The sequence below is a fragment of the Pagrus pagrus genome (assembly GCF_965226575.1).
Source record: "Pagrus pagrus genome assembly, chromosome: 11".
Classification (NCBI taxonomy): Eukaryota; Metazoa; Chordata; class Actinopteri; order Spariformes; family Sparidae; genus Pagrus; species Pagrus pagrus.
In genome coordinates, this window is record NC_140195.1 from 7,005,886 (window position 1) to 7,024,877 (window position 18,992).

At 41.2% G+C, this 18,992-nt stretch overlaps 2 protein-coding genes across 2 annotated transcripts; both read right to left on the bottom strand.

The window, feature by feature from the left end:
* Positions 1–13: 13 nt before the first annotated feature.
* Positions 14–7,574, bottom strand: LOC311265015 (proteasomal ubiquitin receptor ADRM1-like). Its single transcript, XM_084366296.1, has 10 exons — positions 7,493–7,574; positions 6,667–6,894; positions 6,478–6,594; positions 5,919–6,042; positions 5,726–5,812; positions 5,531–5,621; positions 4,102–4,343; positions 2,336–2,493; positions 1,141–1,243; positions 14–368 (listed from the first exon to the last, which is right to left on the bottom strand). Exons 2-10 carry the CDS (start codon positions 6,874–6,876, stop codon positions 265–267), a joined length of 1,236 nt encoding a protein of 411 aa, XP_084222422.1. The 5' UTR covers positions 6,877–6,894; positions 7,493–7,574; the 3' UTR covers positions 14–264.
* A 3,298-nt stretch (positions 7,575–10,872) lies between these two features.
* Positions 10,873–17,077, bottom strand: LOC311264667 (oxysterol-binding protein-related protein 2-like). Its single transcript, XM_084365730.1, has 14 exons — positions 16,985–17,077; positions 16,528–16,673; positions 16,323–16,434; positions 15,908–15,983; positions 15,128–15,262; positions 14,615–14,712; positions 14,329–14,511; positions 13,680–13,787; positions 13,503–13,592; positions 13,284–13,410; positions 12,702–12,821; positions 12,412–12,535; positions 12,103–12,193; positions 10,873–11,308 (listed from the first exon to the last, which is right to left on the bottom strand). Exons 2-14 carry the CDS (start codon positions 16,562–16,564, stop codon positions 11,206–11,208), a joined length of 1,404 nt encoding a protein of 467 aa, XP_084221856.1. The 5' UTR covers positions 16,565–16,673; positions 16,985–17,077; the 3' UTR covers positions 10,873–11,205.
* Positions 17,078–18,992: the final 1,915 nt, after the last annotated feature.

Genomic DNA, 18,992 nt, shown 5'->3' on the forward strand with positions numbered 1-18,992 from the left:
AACACCAGACGAGTTAGTTTCTCATCATTTTACTGTTCCCTTGTGTTTGGACAGACCGACTAGTGGCTGACATGCAGGTAGAGTATGTTCATTCAGTTAAATCAGTAGGAATGAATTCAACACAGAACACAGCATTATCAGCAAAGGGAGAGTCTTAGTGACCGCTTCTACTATATTAACCGTAATCTTCATCCTTAATGTGTAATAGTTACAAAACAGAAGAAGCAGCTAAATAAATAAGTTAAATAATTATGTGAAGAGCTCTTAGTCCAGACTCATGTCTTCATCGTCGTCTTTCTTGTCTTTGGAGTCTCCCTCCTGGTCAGACTTTGTCTCCGTTTCCATGGCTTTGGCGAAAGCTTCCACATCTGCAGTGATAGAAATGTCAGGGAAATAGTTTCATTATCAATGAATCTGTAGCGCAGGATGACCACCGCTCTGCCTGGGTTTGAGCCGTCTTCATCAGATCGTGCATGATTCAGATCCACTGTTAAATTATTTATGCTCTGATGAAGGTCAAAGAGACCGCAAGCTCAAAATAAATTAAAACACTGCATAGATCTAAGGCCCTGTCCACACCAGCACAGGTATGTCTTAAAACAAAGCTTTTTCTGCGCATTTTGGCTACACTATACTTTTAGAAAACTCCTGCCAGGGTGAAGATTATCATAAATCTTCTTTTGTATTTGACATCAGGACACAAACGCAAGGACGAAGTGCGTGCGTGCATGACATGATCCGTAGGAGACGAAAAATACGATTAACATTATTGCCTAAAAATGTAAAGATTTTTAACTCGAAGCACTAGGAGCAGCCGCACAAAAAAGGCGGAGCGCTCAGAAAAAGGACTGCCACAGACGCTCGCTACTCAGTGGGAACAATTGAAAAATGATGCTGGTGCTCAGAAAAAAACGCAATGTGGACACACAGGCCTTTGTACACCAAAACATGTGAATACAGGTAGAAAAATAATAATAGTAATAGTTGTACTCATGTTCAGCACTTGAGTATATGCACTTTGTTAGATTCCATCCCATTCTCATTGAATTACAACCTCCTGCGCGAACATTAAAATTTCAGTGTTGTGGTGATGAAACAAACATTTACAGTGTCTCTGCTCGATGTGGGTAAAACACTGACCTCCTTTGTTCGCGGCGTCGACGGCCTCTGCAGGCAAACCAAACTGGTTCATTAGAGGCCCTAACTGCCCGGACGCCAGAGCGCTGCTGAACATGCTCATAGCCTGCAGAGAGACAACAAACGCAGAGATGAAGGACAACATGAGAAATACCAACAAAAGAGAGCCTCTTAATGACCACAGTGTCTCGTAGTGTCTCATTTCACATGCTACTTCTGTGCCCAAGGACAGACAAATGTTGAATGTCAAACTCAGTCCCAAGCTGGAAACAAGAGCCAAGAGTGGTTTGTGTGTTTATCAGATGTACCGCCTGAAACTGCTTACGCAGGCAGCGAATAAGAAGCTAATCTGATGTAACTGTTGAAGCGTTGAGTTTAAATCTCAAAAACAATCTTTCTAAATCTAAAAACAATTTAAAATTAAAGCTGCGAGCAGCGATGAACGGGCCCTCGCCCCCCCACGTACGTCGGGCCGTGGCTCCGTCGGAGGGCAGACGCAGAGGGCAAGTTTGTCCACTATGTGGCCCTAGAGCTCACCCATCAATTATATGTCATGTTGTAACGAGGGCAGTTGTGGTAGCGAAATAACGTACTCATGTGTAACGAGCTACGGGCCAAATCTGGTGACCCGTGACTCATGCAGCCAGTGCAGTTACATGATCCCACACTGATTTTGAGTCAATTGGTCACATGACCTGGAAGCTATTGAGCTAACATGCTAATATTTACATATAAAAATTAATAAAAAATATTTAGAGATGTAAAATGTAAAAACAAGAGGTGTATCTCATGCAGCCAGTGTAGTTACATGATCCCAACATGATTTTGACTCAATTGGTCACATGACCTGGAAGCTATTGAGCTAACATGCTAATATTCACATATAATAATAAATAAAAACTAATTAAAATGAACGGGCCCTCGCAGTCCACCCGCGTCGGGGTGTGCTGCTGTCTGGGCGTGCTGCTTACCTGGCCCCATTGCCAGAAAAATGTGATCATTTGGGACAAAAAATGATCACTACAAAAACAATAGGGTCCTTGCAGGTTCCCTGCTCGGGCCCTAATAATAAATACTGAGATTGAATCTAAATGTAAGATTTCCCAGCGCAACAGAAGAAAACGCTACTTTTCCCGTTTTTAAATGACATTAAGTTACAAACTGGAAACCACAGAGGACGTCCTGCAGCAAACTCTACCTGCTGAAACTGAGGTGAGCTGAGCGTGTTCTGGAGCTCCTCGGAGCTCTGAGGCAGAGACTCTCCAGACGGCAGGTAGGGCATCAACCTCTGCTGCACCTCCGGGTTGGCCAGGATGGGAGCCATGATCTCAGGTGTCAGGACGCTGGCGAGGTCCACTGCAGGTAACAAACACCAACACTGAGTGTGAGAACATGTCCTCCACATTTTCAGACCCACAGTGGAAACTCACTACTTGTCAGTATGAACTAAATGAATATTCTGTGGGCAGGGTTTGGCAATTATCTTTTAAATGATTATGTTTGTAAGGGATTATGCCCTTTAGATACTGAGCAGGAGTTTGAATGTTGTCTTCGTTGTTCTCTTTTAACTGACTGATTGTTGTTATTCTGTTGTGGTGTCCCATGTCCTCTTTTACCCACTTCTGTGAGTCAAACTTCCCTTCGAGAGACAATAAAAGTCAGAACAGTACTGAAACTGAACTGAACTGAACTGTCTGACACACTACGCACTGTCCTGCTTCTTAAAGGAGCCACGCTGCTTTTATAACCCCTATTGGAGGATGACGTACGACTCCCAGATTTTCTAGTGTCATACGTCATTATTCCATGCTCAAATTTTGTGACTTTGAGCACAAAATGAAGTGATTTGTCTAAAAATAGGTGGCAAACAGTGCGGCTCAACAACATTGCCAGAAGAGGACTCAGAAAAGACTCAAATTTAGTGGAGGAGGCTTTAAACAATTAACTCATTTTGGGAATTCACAAACATAACGCTCAGAGATAACTGGAGACACAATCAGGCGCTGTTATGTTCATTATCGATTTATTTCTCAATAAATCGATTAGTGGGAGAAATTAGAAATTAGAAGGGAGAAAATTCTCTGTAGGGTCATCACTCATAACATTGGGGTCTAAAAAGATAGGAAGGATTTTCAAAGCAAAGCAGGGGTCTGCAGGTCTTTCCCCTGATAAATATGAGCTTCAGAGGTTTTGTTTCCTGCTTTCTGGTGACTTTTAAAGACTGAAAGTAAATCTCTTCATGTATTTTGAGCCTTTCAATGGTGACCGACGTGTTGCAACCCCCGTGACCGACAGGAAAATCAACTTAGCAAATTCATTAAAAAAAAAAAAATCCTTTCAAACTTTCCCAAAGAAACGGGAATTCTTCTCAGGCCCTCTGAAATTTGCTTAAGTATTTAGTTCTCTTCTGCATTTCTCTGTCCGTCCCTCACACATTGAGGAATAATGAGGCGCGATAATATTTGTCATAAATCAGGAGGAAAACAGGAGAATTGTGACCCCAGGAGGAAAACAGGAGAGGGCAATGAACAATGGGAGTCTCCCAGGATAATTGGGAGGGTTGGCAAGTATGGCATCACCCCGAGCAACCGCTTCCACATACAAGTAGTCATTTAAATGTGAACACGAGGTGACAAACAGTCTCCATAAAGCAGAAAGGAGAGCTGTGCCTGATGAACTGTAACGCAGTTATATTGAATCAAAACAGCGACAGACTGCAGTGTTTGCAGGCGGTTCCTGCTTCTGCAACAAACTGAAATTGTTAAGCTGAAATTACACAGCGTTACAGAGTCTGCTACGTTCACAATGCTAATTATTTGCTGCATAATTAGTTAAAATTGCACTAATTAGACCTAATTATGTAGTTACCCTCTGGTGGTTATTTAAGTTCTTGTCTATTCTCAGTTTTAAGGTGCGCAGTTTTCCGCTAGCCTGAAGCTACGTCCTCTACGGTCGCTCCCTCACCTCCCTGACCGCTGGCGGGCACGTTCATGGTGGCCAGGATGCTCTGCAGGTCTCTCAGCTGGATGGGCTGCGTGGGGTTCGCTGCCCCCGCTGCCAGAGAGGTCACAGCAGGGGTGGAGGGAGTGGTGGCCGTCGGAGAGGCTGCTGAGGTGGCGGAGGGAGTGATGGGAGTGGTGGGCACCTGGGAGGAGCCGAGCCGACTGGTGGTAGAGGTAGAGGTGGGGGTGACGGCCGTGGACGGACTGAGAGAAAACAGAAAACAAAACTTACTAACAGATTATGGTGAACACACAACGCCAACCTGTGATATTCAGTGTTATTTTCAAGGTTCATACAGCAAACAAAGTACAACATATTCCAGTTGCCTTTTTAATTGATGATTAGATCAGCGATTCTCAAAGTAGAGTTCGGGGGACCCTCAGGGCTTCTTAAGGGGTCCCCAGGAAACAGGGGAATCATTTATTTTCCCCATAATTCCTAAAAACTTCTGATCCACCTGCCCCTCTCCTACACACCTGTCCTGTAAAAATAGATGTGTGAAGTCCACACATAAGCAACACAATAACAGTGTATGAACATTGTGGTCATGGGTTTCAAACACTTTCATGATCTAAAAACGACATCTAAAAGCAAAATTCTTATCAGATGGGAAACCCTGGGACAACATTTTGTTAAATGTGGGTACATGGTCTAATTTGTGTCAGTTTAGGGGTCCTCGATGTGAAAAAGTTTAAGAACCAGAAGATTAGATGAAAATGAATCAGCAACTATTTCTGTAATCATTTGCACTCCATCAATTATAAGAATAAACTGCTCCTGTTTGTCTACATGACAGTAAATATCTTTTGAGTTTTGGACTTTTGGTGGGACATAAGAGGAAATATGAAGACAAGGCTAATATCAATTAGCCTTTAATTTCACCAGTGAATCAAGATATTATCTGCAGTTCAATCGATAATGGAAGTGACTGTTTGTTGCAGACCCAGATGAGACGTTGTGAAGAAACTGCTGTTTCACCACAGATTTCTCCATTTTGATAAATAAAAGTTCTTAGCAAACATGGATCTTTTGCTCAGAATTGGTTTTTGTCAAACTGCTATTTTCAAAGTCAATAATGAAGCTTCAAACGTAGCTGTTGAACACTGGTATGAAATAGTCAGAGTCTATGAAGACGCCCTTGATCTTTGACTATAAGATATTGAAACTAAAATGTTGTTTATTGTTTCAGTTTTCAGACAGACTCTGTTGTGCTCTTCCTCCTCCTGTCGGCCATCACTTCATATTTCTCAGCAACGTCTCCTTTGTTTGGCAATTTACCAGCAGGGATGAAAGAATTACGTCAAACAGCCAACTAGGCCAAAAATACAAGGTACAAAGCAACAGACAGAAAGTGTTTGAAGAGGTAGATGTCTCTTGGATGTTAACACACCTTGTGGAGGAGTTACTGGCTGCAGGAACGCTGCTGCTGCTGCTGCCCAGGAGGTTGGCCAAGCCTGGACCAGCAAGAGCCCCGAGACCACCTGATATTCAGACAAAAAAACGATCGGCATCATTCTCATGAGAACATGGAACTGCTTTTACCAAGATTTAGATCTTTTGTCTGATTAACTAAGAAGATACCTACCAATCCCGCCCAGCCCAGTTGGTCCAATAAGCTGCATGAGCTGGTTGTGGCTCATGTTACCCAGAAGGCTCTGCAGACCGCCCTCCCCTTTTACATGAGAACAGAACCGGTGAAATTAAATTTTGAGATGTTTTCTGCAGCACATTTCAGGTTTTTGCACAGAAAATAAATCAGAGGATGTGAGATCTGTTACCTCCCAGAGCGGACAGATCGTGTCCTCCACTGCCGCCACTACCGAGAGCGCCAGGCATGGGCGGGTTGTTGAGGTACTCGTTCACCTTGCGACAGTTATCCTCATCCTTGTCGGTCTTCGGCTCCTGAGATCAGAAAAACACAACAGAGACGCTAGGACAACACAACACTAGGACTAAACGCTAATCAAATATCATGTTCATATCATATTTTTGATCAAATAGGCCCTACCTTGATATCAATATTGCAAGTATTAGAACAAGTAGAAGAGTCTGGTAAGTTCAGAAAAAATAGCCCGACCTACCTACCCAAAGCATCAATATTGAAGACCTAGGATACCTGATTGTCTCTCCAGAATTTTTGCACCTTAAATTAATGTTTGAATAAAAAACTAAATGTGCATGGAAAGAATAAAATTATAGTCTACATATAGCGGTGTCCTTACCTGCATAGTAAACATTTGTCTCTTGTAAATGTGGTTTAATCATTATGTCATGAATCAAGTGAAAAACTAAACTTCATGGATATAGCCATGTGTGACAGACTGTCCAGCTGCGTACCTGCATCCAGAAGAAGAGCCTTTTGGAGCCCGCCTTGAACTTCAACACAAAAACTCGTCCGGTGGTGCACTGGTTCACCCGTTTGAACTCACAGTCATCAGGGAAGATGATCAGGTCCTAAGTGAGAACAATAAAAAGGGTTAATACTGAAATTCAGACACAGCATCACATTCAAACTGTGTCACCTACATCATCCACGTTCCCGGTTGTCCGATCCTTCCAGCAGAAGTGGATGAGGGAGTCGTCGGTCTGCTGGATGTAGACCTGACCTTTGCGCTTGTCAGGGGTCACCGTGCTGCCCTTCATGGTCATCTTACCGGCCCGAAACTCCACCAGGTACTTGCTGGAGGAGCCGCGGGACCCAGACACCATGCTGGGGAACAAAGCTCCAGAGGCCATGATGAGATGGACAGACTGCTGCGGGGACAGAGAGGAGGAGGAAGGCCTCAGTCAGTTTATACACAGAGACACATGGGCTCTGACTGAAATACAGGCTGTGGGAGGAAAATGAGTCCGCACAGATATTACACTGATGGAGATATGGGCTTGTCTTTATCCTGATGCGTCACTGATCGTGCCAATGACCCTGTTATCCAGCTGTACCTTCAATAATGCATTTTCTTAATGTTGATGCTGATCCATCCTGTACATGTTTCTAGCCCACTAGCTTATTTATTCTATAGCTATAATGTTGTTATTACCTCACAGATATAAAAATGCTCTCCAAGACTGACTCCTAAATAGGAAATTGACCAGAGAGTACTACAAAGAGGCAGCTTTGAAACGGATAATAGCACTGGGACACAGCTCATCCCAGTGCTCCCATAATGAAGCAGCTACTGGAGCAGCCACAGTAGCCACAGATGACTCTGCATCCTGAAGCTAGCAGCGTGTTTCAGCTCAGCGCGCTCACGACTCAGCCGCATTTTCACATTTCACACACGACGACACCAACACACCTGATATCTGTGTTAAGAATTAAGAAAATGTTTTGAAATGAGATGTTTATACTTACATTTACTCAATGAGATAGCGTTCTGCCGGAGAGCAGTCAAACGCACTGAGGATGCTTGTGATTGGCAGGCTGCCGCCGGTGCTTCACTGTGATTGGTCGAACCGTGTGTCAATAGGGAGGGCTTTAAATCTACTGCGCATGTTCGGTAGAGAGAGCAAAACAGTCTGTTCATTGTGTAAACCTGCATGTTCAATGGATTTGATTGATTTGGAGCCATTTATTACAGATATTCTTATTTTCTAACGAAGCTTCCTTTAGAAGAGGTTGTTTTGCAAATTGTGGCTTTATTAATGTTTAATAAAAACTGCAATTACTCATTATACTTCAGCATTCACCCCTCTGGGCTTAATAAAGACGCCTATTTCTGATACTGCTTTTAATAAATCAAGTTTTTGTAGATCAGTTTAAAATGTAATAATGTTAATGATAACTTTTATTAGATTGTGAAAAATCCCACTGACTGACTGGATTTTATGAGCCCTAATCTACTGGATAATATCCACACCAGCGATATTACCTCATTACCGCAACCTCATGGATACAAAATAATATATCATATAAAAAGTATATTTACATATACACACATTTTTCACCTCATTGTACGTACATAATACTTCTACGTTCAGTTTTACCTACCCTTGTTCAGCTTTGCTGTCCTTGTATTTTAGCTGTATGTCTTATATGTAATTTAAATTAAGGATTGTTCTTGATTTGTAACACTGAGCGCAACTTAAATCCAGTGGAGGAGTTGTGTTTCAACATTTGTAACTGTGACACCACAGGATATTTTAAAAGAGACCTTGGGACAATTTCCAGTCATTGATGGGAAGTTGTGACATCAGCAGGTATTTTAAGCCAAAACATGATGTTTTCCTAACTAAGTGATGCTTTTGTGACTAAACTTAACCAGTGCATAAGCATAGCAACTGTCATAACTTAACATTTAAAATTGAACCTAAAGAAACAGGAAGTTGCAACATAAAGAAATCTAAGGTTTCAACATATTCATGGTCTGAGAAACATACATTGCCAACAGTGATTCTGGCAACAGAAGGCATGAGCAGACATATGTTTTGTTTTCTTCTTTATCCCATTAATCATTTTGTGATTAATGAATCACTGGTATAAATGACACACACACACTAGTGTCACAAGATGCTGTCAAAGGATAAAAGTGATTTACTGAAAGCAAAATCCAAACAGGCTTGTAGTTTCAATAGTCCATAATTTATTTCTCAAATATGCCATGTATGCATACGGTTGTGTGTGGAGAACAGTAAGAGGAGGAAAAACACGAGATGAATGAACGTAAAATGTAAACATTTTCAAACAGATGCTAGACAAAACGAGAGGGTAGCGAGGATGAGAATCAAAGGAACCATCAGACCGAGTCACACCTCTTAGTGTGTGCGGGCCTCACAAAGTGCTTTGAATTCAGAGTAAAGTCAATAGCAGTTGGGGGAAGACATGATGTACGATATTTCACTATACATTATGTGCAATGGACTGTGAGCGTTGAAATGTGCAGTTTATGCAAGGTTAGTGCTCGCAAACAAAAAACATCTCTTTACTGTAAGAACCGCACTGCTGTATGTATGTTAGCGTTATATAATGAGCACACAACATTCATTAACTGCTGCCTCTGTAGTGTCTGAAGCACACATTGGCTACTAGCTAAAGAGGAGATTTATTTTATTTTTTCACATTTCAGGAGGGCAGACTGGATGGATCAGTTTGCATAGGTTTATGATGGCTACAGTATCCTGACTTATTCGCTGCCGCCGTGTCCGAAAAACACAGTTTTTTTATTGTCGGAAAAAATGACTAAGGGAATCAAACTGAAAACTCTGAGAACCGTCAGAGTTACGTGTCCACGAGTGAAGAAAACTCCCAACTCCTTTCTGAGTCATAACTCTGTCAAAACATATTTTTAGACCGAGTGTGACTTACACTGGGGATATCATTACATGTCCAGAACCTGCCTGAAAAACGTCACCTTTTAAAATGTTTCTGTATCAAAATAGTCCAGTGATAGTTGTTTGTGCATTAATGGTCACATTGCAAACAGGATCTGCTGATTGAACATTCGGCATACTTAAAACTGTTAAAGGGTAATTCCAGCACTTTTAAACATAAAAGTGTGTTGACAGGTCTTGGGGAGTACGACTGTGTACGTGAATAAAGTAGCCTTTTGTGGCTCCAGAGGAAGCTACATGTAATCTGACAAAATGCCTCCAGCGATGTCATTCCATAGCTAAATTGCATTGTGGGTAATGTAGGCGCCAAGTTTGTAAAAGCAGTCCACTGGTCTAACATTGCACTGCTATAACACTGTGGAAAACAACAAATGATTAAAATTGATACAGCACAACCAGAGTTATCACCATTTTATTCCACGTATTCTTCTTCCTTTTCAAAACCTGGTGCCTACATTACCCACAATGCAACATAGCCACTGAGTGACATGACTGGTGGCATTCTATCAGATTATATACAGCTTCCTCTGGAGCCACAAAAGACTTATACTACTTTTTCACACATGCAGTAGCACTCCACAAGACCTATAAACTCAATTAAAAGTGAAAACTTGGTGGAGTGAGCCTTTAATGGTGCCAATGTGCCAAAATGTAAATAGATGAATGCAGTAGAAACAGGTCTCAAGCTGTAGCCCACAGCTGACTAGCCAACTGACTACATGGCAACATTATACTTCCTGTTTACAGCCACCAAATAATGACATCTGTACTTAGAAAACTTAGAGCACGATCGTGCTCGAATCGAAGTAATACAAAGAATAATAATACAGAATTATTATTGTTTTGACTAAGGCTCAGAACATCCCATCAACATGGTTAATATAGTGTCAGACTCCCTTTACTTTAATGCTTTGTGTGAATGCATTTACACCATTATACTCGGTGCAGAAAAGGTTTTTATGGCTTTAACTTGTGTAAATAACCGTCTTGGTGACCATGCATGCACCAATTATTATACACATCATCTACAGGTATGTAACAGTGGACAACAATATAATGTACCAACAATATCTGTTTACTGTGCCAGTAAACACGATTATGAGCAGCTTTCATCTCTAATGTTAAGTCTCTATTCACACAAAAATGATCACACTTGTGACTTTTTACGGATGTTTACAGCTAACCAAAAATAGACATCTAATATTCAAATAGGTTATATATAAAAGTAACAGATGTGTTTAAATAACCCCTGATATTTGAATGCGACTGGACAGAAGTGTGTGGACATCTACAGGTACGATTATGGTTCACTACCTGAACTAAAACTGAAACATATCCTCTATAAGTTGGAGCTTTGCGTCCTGCAGCAGCATCGGAACACACACACACACACACACACACACACGCAGGTGACTGGTTTAAAACCCTCGACAGGTGAGTAACATACATGTGGACTATTATTGAATTATGATTAGGGCATATAAAGATGAAGATGTCAACATTTACAGGTAAGTAAACTCTAAAATTCTCCTTAATATTACATTTCTCCTGTGGACAAGGTTCACAGTCATAATCTGATAAACTGTCTGATAACATTCTGATATCAGCTTCTCATTGATTCACACAAAGACACAGTACCAGTGAGTGTCTGAGCGTCGCAAAGACACAGATCTTAGATGCTGAGAGATAAAGTGATTCCTATCAGAGGGGAGGTCTTCACAGCGAGCACCTCCTGTGTCAATAAATGTTGGGACAGTCAGTGTAATTCCTGTCAAAGTATCCACCTGTGTACAGCCAATCCTCCGCTCCCGTGTGAGGGTTTGTTCCCTGCTGAAACCACCTGTACAGACAGAAAACATGCAGGACCAGTTTTTAATCACACGGTTAAGATAATTATTACATAACATGAGTGATGTACAGCCCTTGGAACGTATTTAAATTATCGTCTGAGGAGCATTCAGCTGGGAATGTATGAGTAACAGCCTTGGCACCGTGAAAAGAAACGGTCGCAGATGAGACTGTTTTTTTCCCCCCAGTTAAACTGACGTGAGAAGTGTAGTCTTTCTAGTTCTGTTATTTATGTGTTGAACCCAGCAGAAATCCATATGTTAACACTGCTGACTTCATCGATGTGCTAAGAGATGTGTTGTCATTTAGACGGAGGTGATTTTTACATTATTCAGACCCGACAGTAAGGGGAGGACAGTAACAGAAAGAAAAACAGTGCTTGTGTTACTTGTTGGTGCTGATTTTGAAAGAGCGCCTGAAGTAAAAACCTTAACAAATAACTGTTGTTAACTGCTAGAAAGAAGTGAGATGTCTCACTTATTGATTATTGATTAAGACTTTTTACAACAAGTTTTAAAATCTTCTGGATGCAGTCTGATGATCTGCTGCTTTCTACTGTTCCCTGTTCTTCCAGCGCATTCCTGATGACGAAGGTGACACACAAAGAAAAACAAAAAAAAACACGGAAAGGCAAACTCTTCTCTCGGAAATGTGAAAAAGTCCAACAGCCTGCATATACACGCTAATTTTGGTGTAAAAGTGGCATTAGACAACCTTTATTTGCAGAACTTAAAAACAAACCCTGAACCTTGTTAGAAATGTGTAATAAAGACCTCAGACACACACCTGTTTGACCAATCCTCCTCATCCTTGGAGCGTTCCCTGCGTGAAGCCCTTTGTTTCTCCTCTAACCGCTCTTTCTCTGCACTCGCTGCATCTACAAAAACACAAAAATATCAAAATCAAATCAAATCCATTTTATTCACATAGCCAGAAAATCTCAATCACATTGCCTCAGTGGGCTTTACAATCTGTATAGCGAGCGACATCCTCTGTCCTGCGACCCTGAATACTGCAGTCATGTGTGTCAGAACAGATTTAGCTCCTCTCAGAATGTGTGAGAGTCTAACCCGTCACGTTTATGTGAGGTGTTACCTATGTCTCCATTTTCCATGGCTTTGATGTCGGGCCTCAGCCGGCAGTCTGTCGGCGCCAGTAGTCTCTCCATGCCGGGCTCCAGCTCGTTTAGTGTCATGGCAAAGCTGGTGAAGTTATACATCTACACAGAAGGAAACACAGCAGAAACGGCGAGAATTAACATCTTTGTTCACATAATTAAACAAGCTAATTTGATTAATATTAATATCTGTCAAAATTAATGCAACGTCCATTTTGCATCTTCAACTGTGTAGCATATGTTCTGTGTCTCTGTGTGAGATACTGACCTCTGCAGAGTGAGGAGGTCGCGGCGTTATCCTCCACAGTAAGGCACTTCCTGGTATCACAGTCACAGTCTCTTGAACTTCTGGCATCTCGTCTGCCTCCTCACCTTCACAACTATGCTCCTACACACACACACACAAACAGACACACACAGATAAATAACATCATCCATGGACTAAAGCTGAAGCTGACAGTACGTACAGTTCATGTGCAAACAGGTGATCCACAGAACTACGGTTGCCACAAATTCAACACGTTTCTCAAGCAACAATGCATGTCATTGCAAGACATTATGGATTAGTGCTGGCAATGATCTATCCATACACTACACTTTGAACATAACTTGAACTAGACAACAGCAGTAGCACACTACAGAGATCAAATACACTTTTACCTTACCTTCTACTAATGCCACTGCATGTTATTGTGAAAGGAAAAGATACCGTTTAGAGCGAAGGGCAAAATCCACGTTGTCAAACAGATAAAACAGGTCAAAGACAAACGGCACAACAGCAGCATTTCATCTCAGGTGTCAGTTTGCTCAACAGATTTGAGGATCTACTGAAAAGCTGAGCATCACTCACATGTTTCAGCTTTTTAGTCTCTCCCGCCGTCTTCTTGTCTGACTTCTTGTATGATTCGTAGACCTTCGGGTCCACGCTGTACATGCACTCCGTCCACTTTCCATAGATCACTCGCCGTTTCTTCTTACTGGTTACACAAGAAAATACATTTAATTCAGTTAAGAAAAAATTAACCACAGCTGCTGGTTCTTCACCGAGTCGTCATGGTCGTGCTCTTACCTTTTGTCTTGGATATGACCTTCTACTCTGTGCAGCTCTTTCCCAAACATGCCGCACGGTTTGAAGTTTAACACGCACTTGTCTCCCGTGCTGATGAATTAATGTCAAAGTTACTATGTCAGTCAATAATCACTGCTCCAAAAAATGTAACTCTTAAAGTTAAGTACTTGTCTGTACCTGTGGTTGACGATCTCCACGGTTCCGTACTGCTCAATCCAGAGTTTCCCCAAGATGATGTTGTGCACACAACACATCGGGTTTGTCCAAGTGTACGCTTCTTTATGTCTGTAAAGAAAACAGCCCAGAATCTTAAGAAAATAGTGAAACATTTTGAGAAGTACCCACATTTGCTTTGCTGATTTTCAACCAGCTTTATGCAAATTAACAATGATGAACTTCTCTACACTTTGCCTGCACCCAAAGCTCCCCCACTCTCGTCAAATGGGCCATTTGGTAGATTTTAGGGCTGTTGTATAAACTACAGATTGCTGTTGCTCAGACAGACCTCTCTCTCTCTTGGATCAAGGGAGTGGTGTCTCAGCGAACTCCGATCAAAGTGTCTAAACCAGGCAGCGCTGATAAACTTTAAAACCAAAATTCCGTTACTAAATCGCCTTTTTCTCACCTAAATGTTTTCAGAAACATATTTAAGCACACCGTTTAGCTGCAATAGAGAAAGATCGTGAACCTGAAAGTCGGCTCAATAGCACAAAAGCAAATCATGGAAACAAAAATGGCCAACAAATAATTAAACGCAGCTAAAAGCACAACAAAATCAAAGCTAATCAAAGTGCGTGAGCATACAGATGCCTCCACAGATACTCACTTCAGCAGCTCCAGCGTCATGGTGCCTTTGGGCTCCGCCTCTACACTTTTACCCCAGAACTTGAGTTTCGGGTAGATCGACCCGTGAAACTCGAACTCCTGCTTCAGAGACTCGGCATGGAAGGCACTGACAGGGGGGTGGTGGCTCACCTGCTCTGAGATCAATCTGTATCCATCGTCCTCTCTTTAAAAGAAACATTCGGAAATTCACATGAACGGATTAAAACACTGGTTCATTCATGTCTGTCACACATCAAGCCGAAACTGTCTAAAGGCTTCTCAAATACCTTATGAGCTCATACGTCTCCCCAAGCAGAGGATTAAAAGGCTTTCCAGTTCGTTCCCATTGAGACGCTACAGCCGAAACAGCAAACGCAGCAACAACCTGTCACAGAAACATGAAGTAAAACAGAGCAGCAATGAATTCTGAGTTAATCGACTGACAGAAAACTGAGTGTTTCTGCCTTTTTTTAAGCAAAATAACCAAACATTTCCTTGTTTTAGCTTCTCAAATGTGATGCTTTGTAGATTTTCTTATGAGAAAGTTAAACTGAAAATCTTGGAGTTTGGACGAAACAAGATGTAGACTTGGATTATAGGAACATTTTATGGGTCATAGATTAACTGAACAAGAAATTCATAATCAGTTTTAGCCTTAAATTTGAATGAGATTTGTTACATCCATTTGTCCAGGTGTGTTTTCATCGATGCTCACACAGAAGAAATTCATTTCAAAGAGAAATAAAAATAACCTGCACATCTAACAAAAGCACAACATCAGAATCATCTGTTATCTCTACCTGCATGCGGTCTATCGAGTCAGACAAACTGCAGGCCTTGTGGATGAGGTGAGTGTGCTCCATGTACTCCGAGATTCTCTGGAGGAAGCTCAGCGGCTCGTTAAACACAACCGGCATCGCTATTTTGGAAAGCTCCTGTAAAAGCATGAGAACATAAAAGATTAACAGAGCAGATAAATGTGGAGGAACGCACAGAGGCGAAGAGAGACACTGAAACGTTACTTGAAAGACTCATAATGCATCTTTTATGCAACACTACAAAACAATACGCCTGCCGTTAACGGCAGGAGTGACATACACACATATTTCATCTTCATTCAAGCTATTTTGGTCTTTTCAGGTGGCTGCAAACAAAAATTCAAAGCCGAATAGCCGGCAGCTGAGCAGAGAAAAGAGCAAAATGTTCAGTAATGACAAATCGGGTAGTGGTGAGTGGTGATTGTCTTCAGGCAATTTTTATTTAGTTTTAAATTCTTATATACTTTTCTTAAGTACACTGCTACACAACATGTATATTACAACCATGGGTGCAATTATTAAAAAGGCCTTATTTCTATATTTACTTTTTTCACTTTATCTTTATATCATTGCATTTTTGTGTCGCTTGTTCCGTTTTACATTTTTATCTATAACTCTGTGACTGTTGTTCTCTTCCCTCTGCCTTTGACTCTTACGGTGTTGTAACACATGAATATCTTATCTTAAAGTCCAAATTGTCTGAGCAGCTGCGCAGAATAGCTTTACACAACTCAGTTTGGTAAGGACACAGGTAGGACTCACCATGCCGATGCATTTCTTCAGTATACTCCAAACACTGAAATTGTTTCTGGAGATCATTTCAGCGGGCAGGGTTTTCCTGGTGCACATTTTAAAAAGGAAAAAAAAGTCAAACCAGCAGAAAAATAAACACTTGACGTGACAATGTATCCGTTAACAGCTGGCTCCTCTGCACAAAAGGTGGCAGGATATCATCGCAGAGCACAATCCAGATGTTCTCAGGTGAATACAGTTAGTTCACACCAAATGCTCTGTAGAGGAGGTGCTCACTGGCTGACTGCACAAAAATGTGGTTGCTCTGGCCTTGTTCGCCTCCACGTGTAATCCCCCTCACCTACAGACATTTATGGTCATGTGGTGACATGCACACACATACATGCATGCATACCACACACGTCTGCACGGCACGGCCCCTCACCTGCGCTCCCACACGCCATTCTCGTGTGTGGCGCTGCCATCGGTCACCGTCTTACTGTCAAACACCAGGGCATCTTTAAAACTGACTTCACAGGAATCATCTGACTCCAGCCCTGACGGAGACAAGAGAGGAGTGAGGAGGGGAAGGAAGGAAAGGAAGAGGCGAAGACATTTCAGCACATGAGACCTCTGTCAGCCCGTCTCACCTGTCTCAGCGTCGTAAAACTCCTCTTCGCTGTTCATACTGAGCACAGAAAGTAACTATGCGTTACTCAGAAGTCATGTTTCCACCACCGGCCTGTCCCTGCAGCCCAGCCTCTCTCCAAGCATCACAGACAGCCAAACACACAACCTGCAACAGCACGGACTCGTTACAACAAGCAGTGCAGCTGGCTGTCGTGGTTAAAGCCAAACATTAATACGTGCGTGCAATGAATTAAAAACAACGACAGCTTTCTACTGAGGGCTAGCTGTCAGTAGTTCTGTTCCCCAAAGAGCCTTAGCTGTTAGTCAGTTAGCTAGCTAGCTATCCGGCTAACTAGCCGTTAGCATCGCAGCTGCACTGGGTTTAAACATCAGCTGGAGGTCAGACAGCGGAGAAAAGCTAATGTTACCAACACGGACACTGACGCGAAGGTTTAAGCGCAATTCAATGTGATATACCTGTGAGTTAAGGTCAAATTACTGCGCTAGTAACGTAAACAATCGGAGAGTACTCTGCCTCTGAAACAGGGCGGAAGTAGGCGGCAAGGACACCGTGACTGACGGCTCCGACAGCCAATCAGATCGCAGCCAGCGGCGGCCTAGAAATAGAAGTCAAAGAGCAGAAGATGAGTCCAGAAGCTGTTTTCAGCACAAAGACGCTTTAAAACAGGCTGATGACTCCTCCAGCCTGGTTTAAAAGATGGATTATTATCTTATGATGAAGCTTTTTGTATTGATTGGTTGATTTCATGGACATTTAAGGGTTTTAAGGGCAGATAAATCCTTAAAACTGGCAAAATAACATCATATCCTTTAAGTAGTTCCTTTAATTTGCCTTTATTTGGTTAGATCCTGTGCCAATTCAATTCATTCACATTTGAAACTGACACACCCTGAATAAATTGTAAGTAATGGCTTTCTTGATGTGAATAATCCCTTTGATTGGTATTAATTCTTTGTATTTAGTAATAATGCTGAAATCAATGATGATACTCGAATAATACAGGTTAAACATTAGATTCTTATTTTATAATAAGCCAGCGAGTCCACCAGAGTAAAGACATGAATGAAGAGAAGCATTGTGCCATTGATTCACATACAATAGTTGTATAATGTAGTGTAGTAGGCTGTTACTTAACTACAAACGTTGCACTCCATGAAAAACAGAAGGATTCACAGTTCACAGTTCTGTATATTTAATAGAGCAGAAATGACGTTTTTGAACCCACGTTTCTTTGTGAAAGAGACATTTTGTTCCCAGTTTCTCTTCCATCTGCCTGATCTTTACTATTTTATCTATGTCTGGTGTGTTGATGGTCAACATGTTGAGCAATCACAAGTTCCTGATTTTTCTAGACACTCCTACTCCAGTGTCCAATGAGAGAGCAGGTGGTGATGATGGTGATGATGATGATGATGATGGTGATGATGATGGTTGCTTAAATTATTAGTCACCGTCCAGATAAGAGCTGTTTATGTCTGTTTGATGAATGAATCAGCTGTTGTTGTTGTTACTGTGCCACAAACATCAGCCTGCTCAACGAACCTTCAACATTTTAATAAATAACCAAATTAGTGCTCAAGTAATCCACAAGGTGGCAGCTTTACACTTTACTGATCAGTGACCCCTGCTATTACCTCAAAGTGTAGAGACTTTAAAATTAAACTGTGTCAACGGAGAATATGTAAACTTTTATAGTTATAGCTATAGTTCATTTAGTCACAAGTTTCAAATGAATTGTACATTGCATACATTTATTATGAAATATATTATAGTAATTATAATTGTGAATATTAAACATGTATTTTTCAGGATCTGTTGACGTGCAGAGAGTTTTTTTTAATATAAGCAGAATAAATAAAGTGCTGAACACTGGATGAATGAATGACAGGTTGCCTGACTACTGTATGACACAACTCAAGAGGGAAACGTGGAAACTTTCGGGAGCAACATTAATTTATGATCAAGTCACCCAGAGTCACAGTAAGACCGGAAACCGTGGTGATTTAAAAAAATAAAAGGGACAAACAAGACACCTCTTTTAAATGGATTTTCCTGTTTCTTCTATTTTATATGAATATTTATTATGAAAATTCAGCATTTCTTTTCAATAGCTTCCATGTAATGTGACCCAGTGACTCCAAACCAACGCTGAATGTTTTTATTACATTTTTCCATTTAATAATATATATATTTTTTATCACTATTATCTTTTTAACACCACAGTTTTGAGAAGCACAATATGGGTGTTTGTCTTATTGTTATGAGGAAGAAATGAATACAACTAAAATTCAAAATATCCACATAAAATAGAAGAAACAATGTAATAAAAGTATTTAGTAATACAATTCGGCATTAGTTTGGAGTCACTGGGTCACATGACATGGAAGCTATTGAAAAATAAATGCGGAATTTTCGTAATAAATATTCATATAAAAAAGAAGAAGCAGTGAAATGTAATAAAAA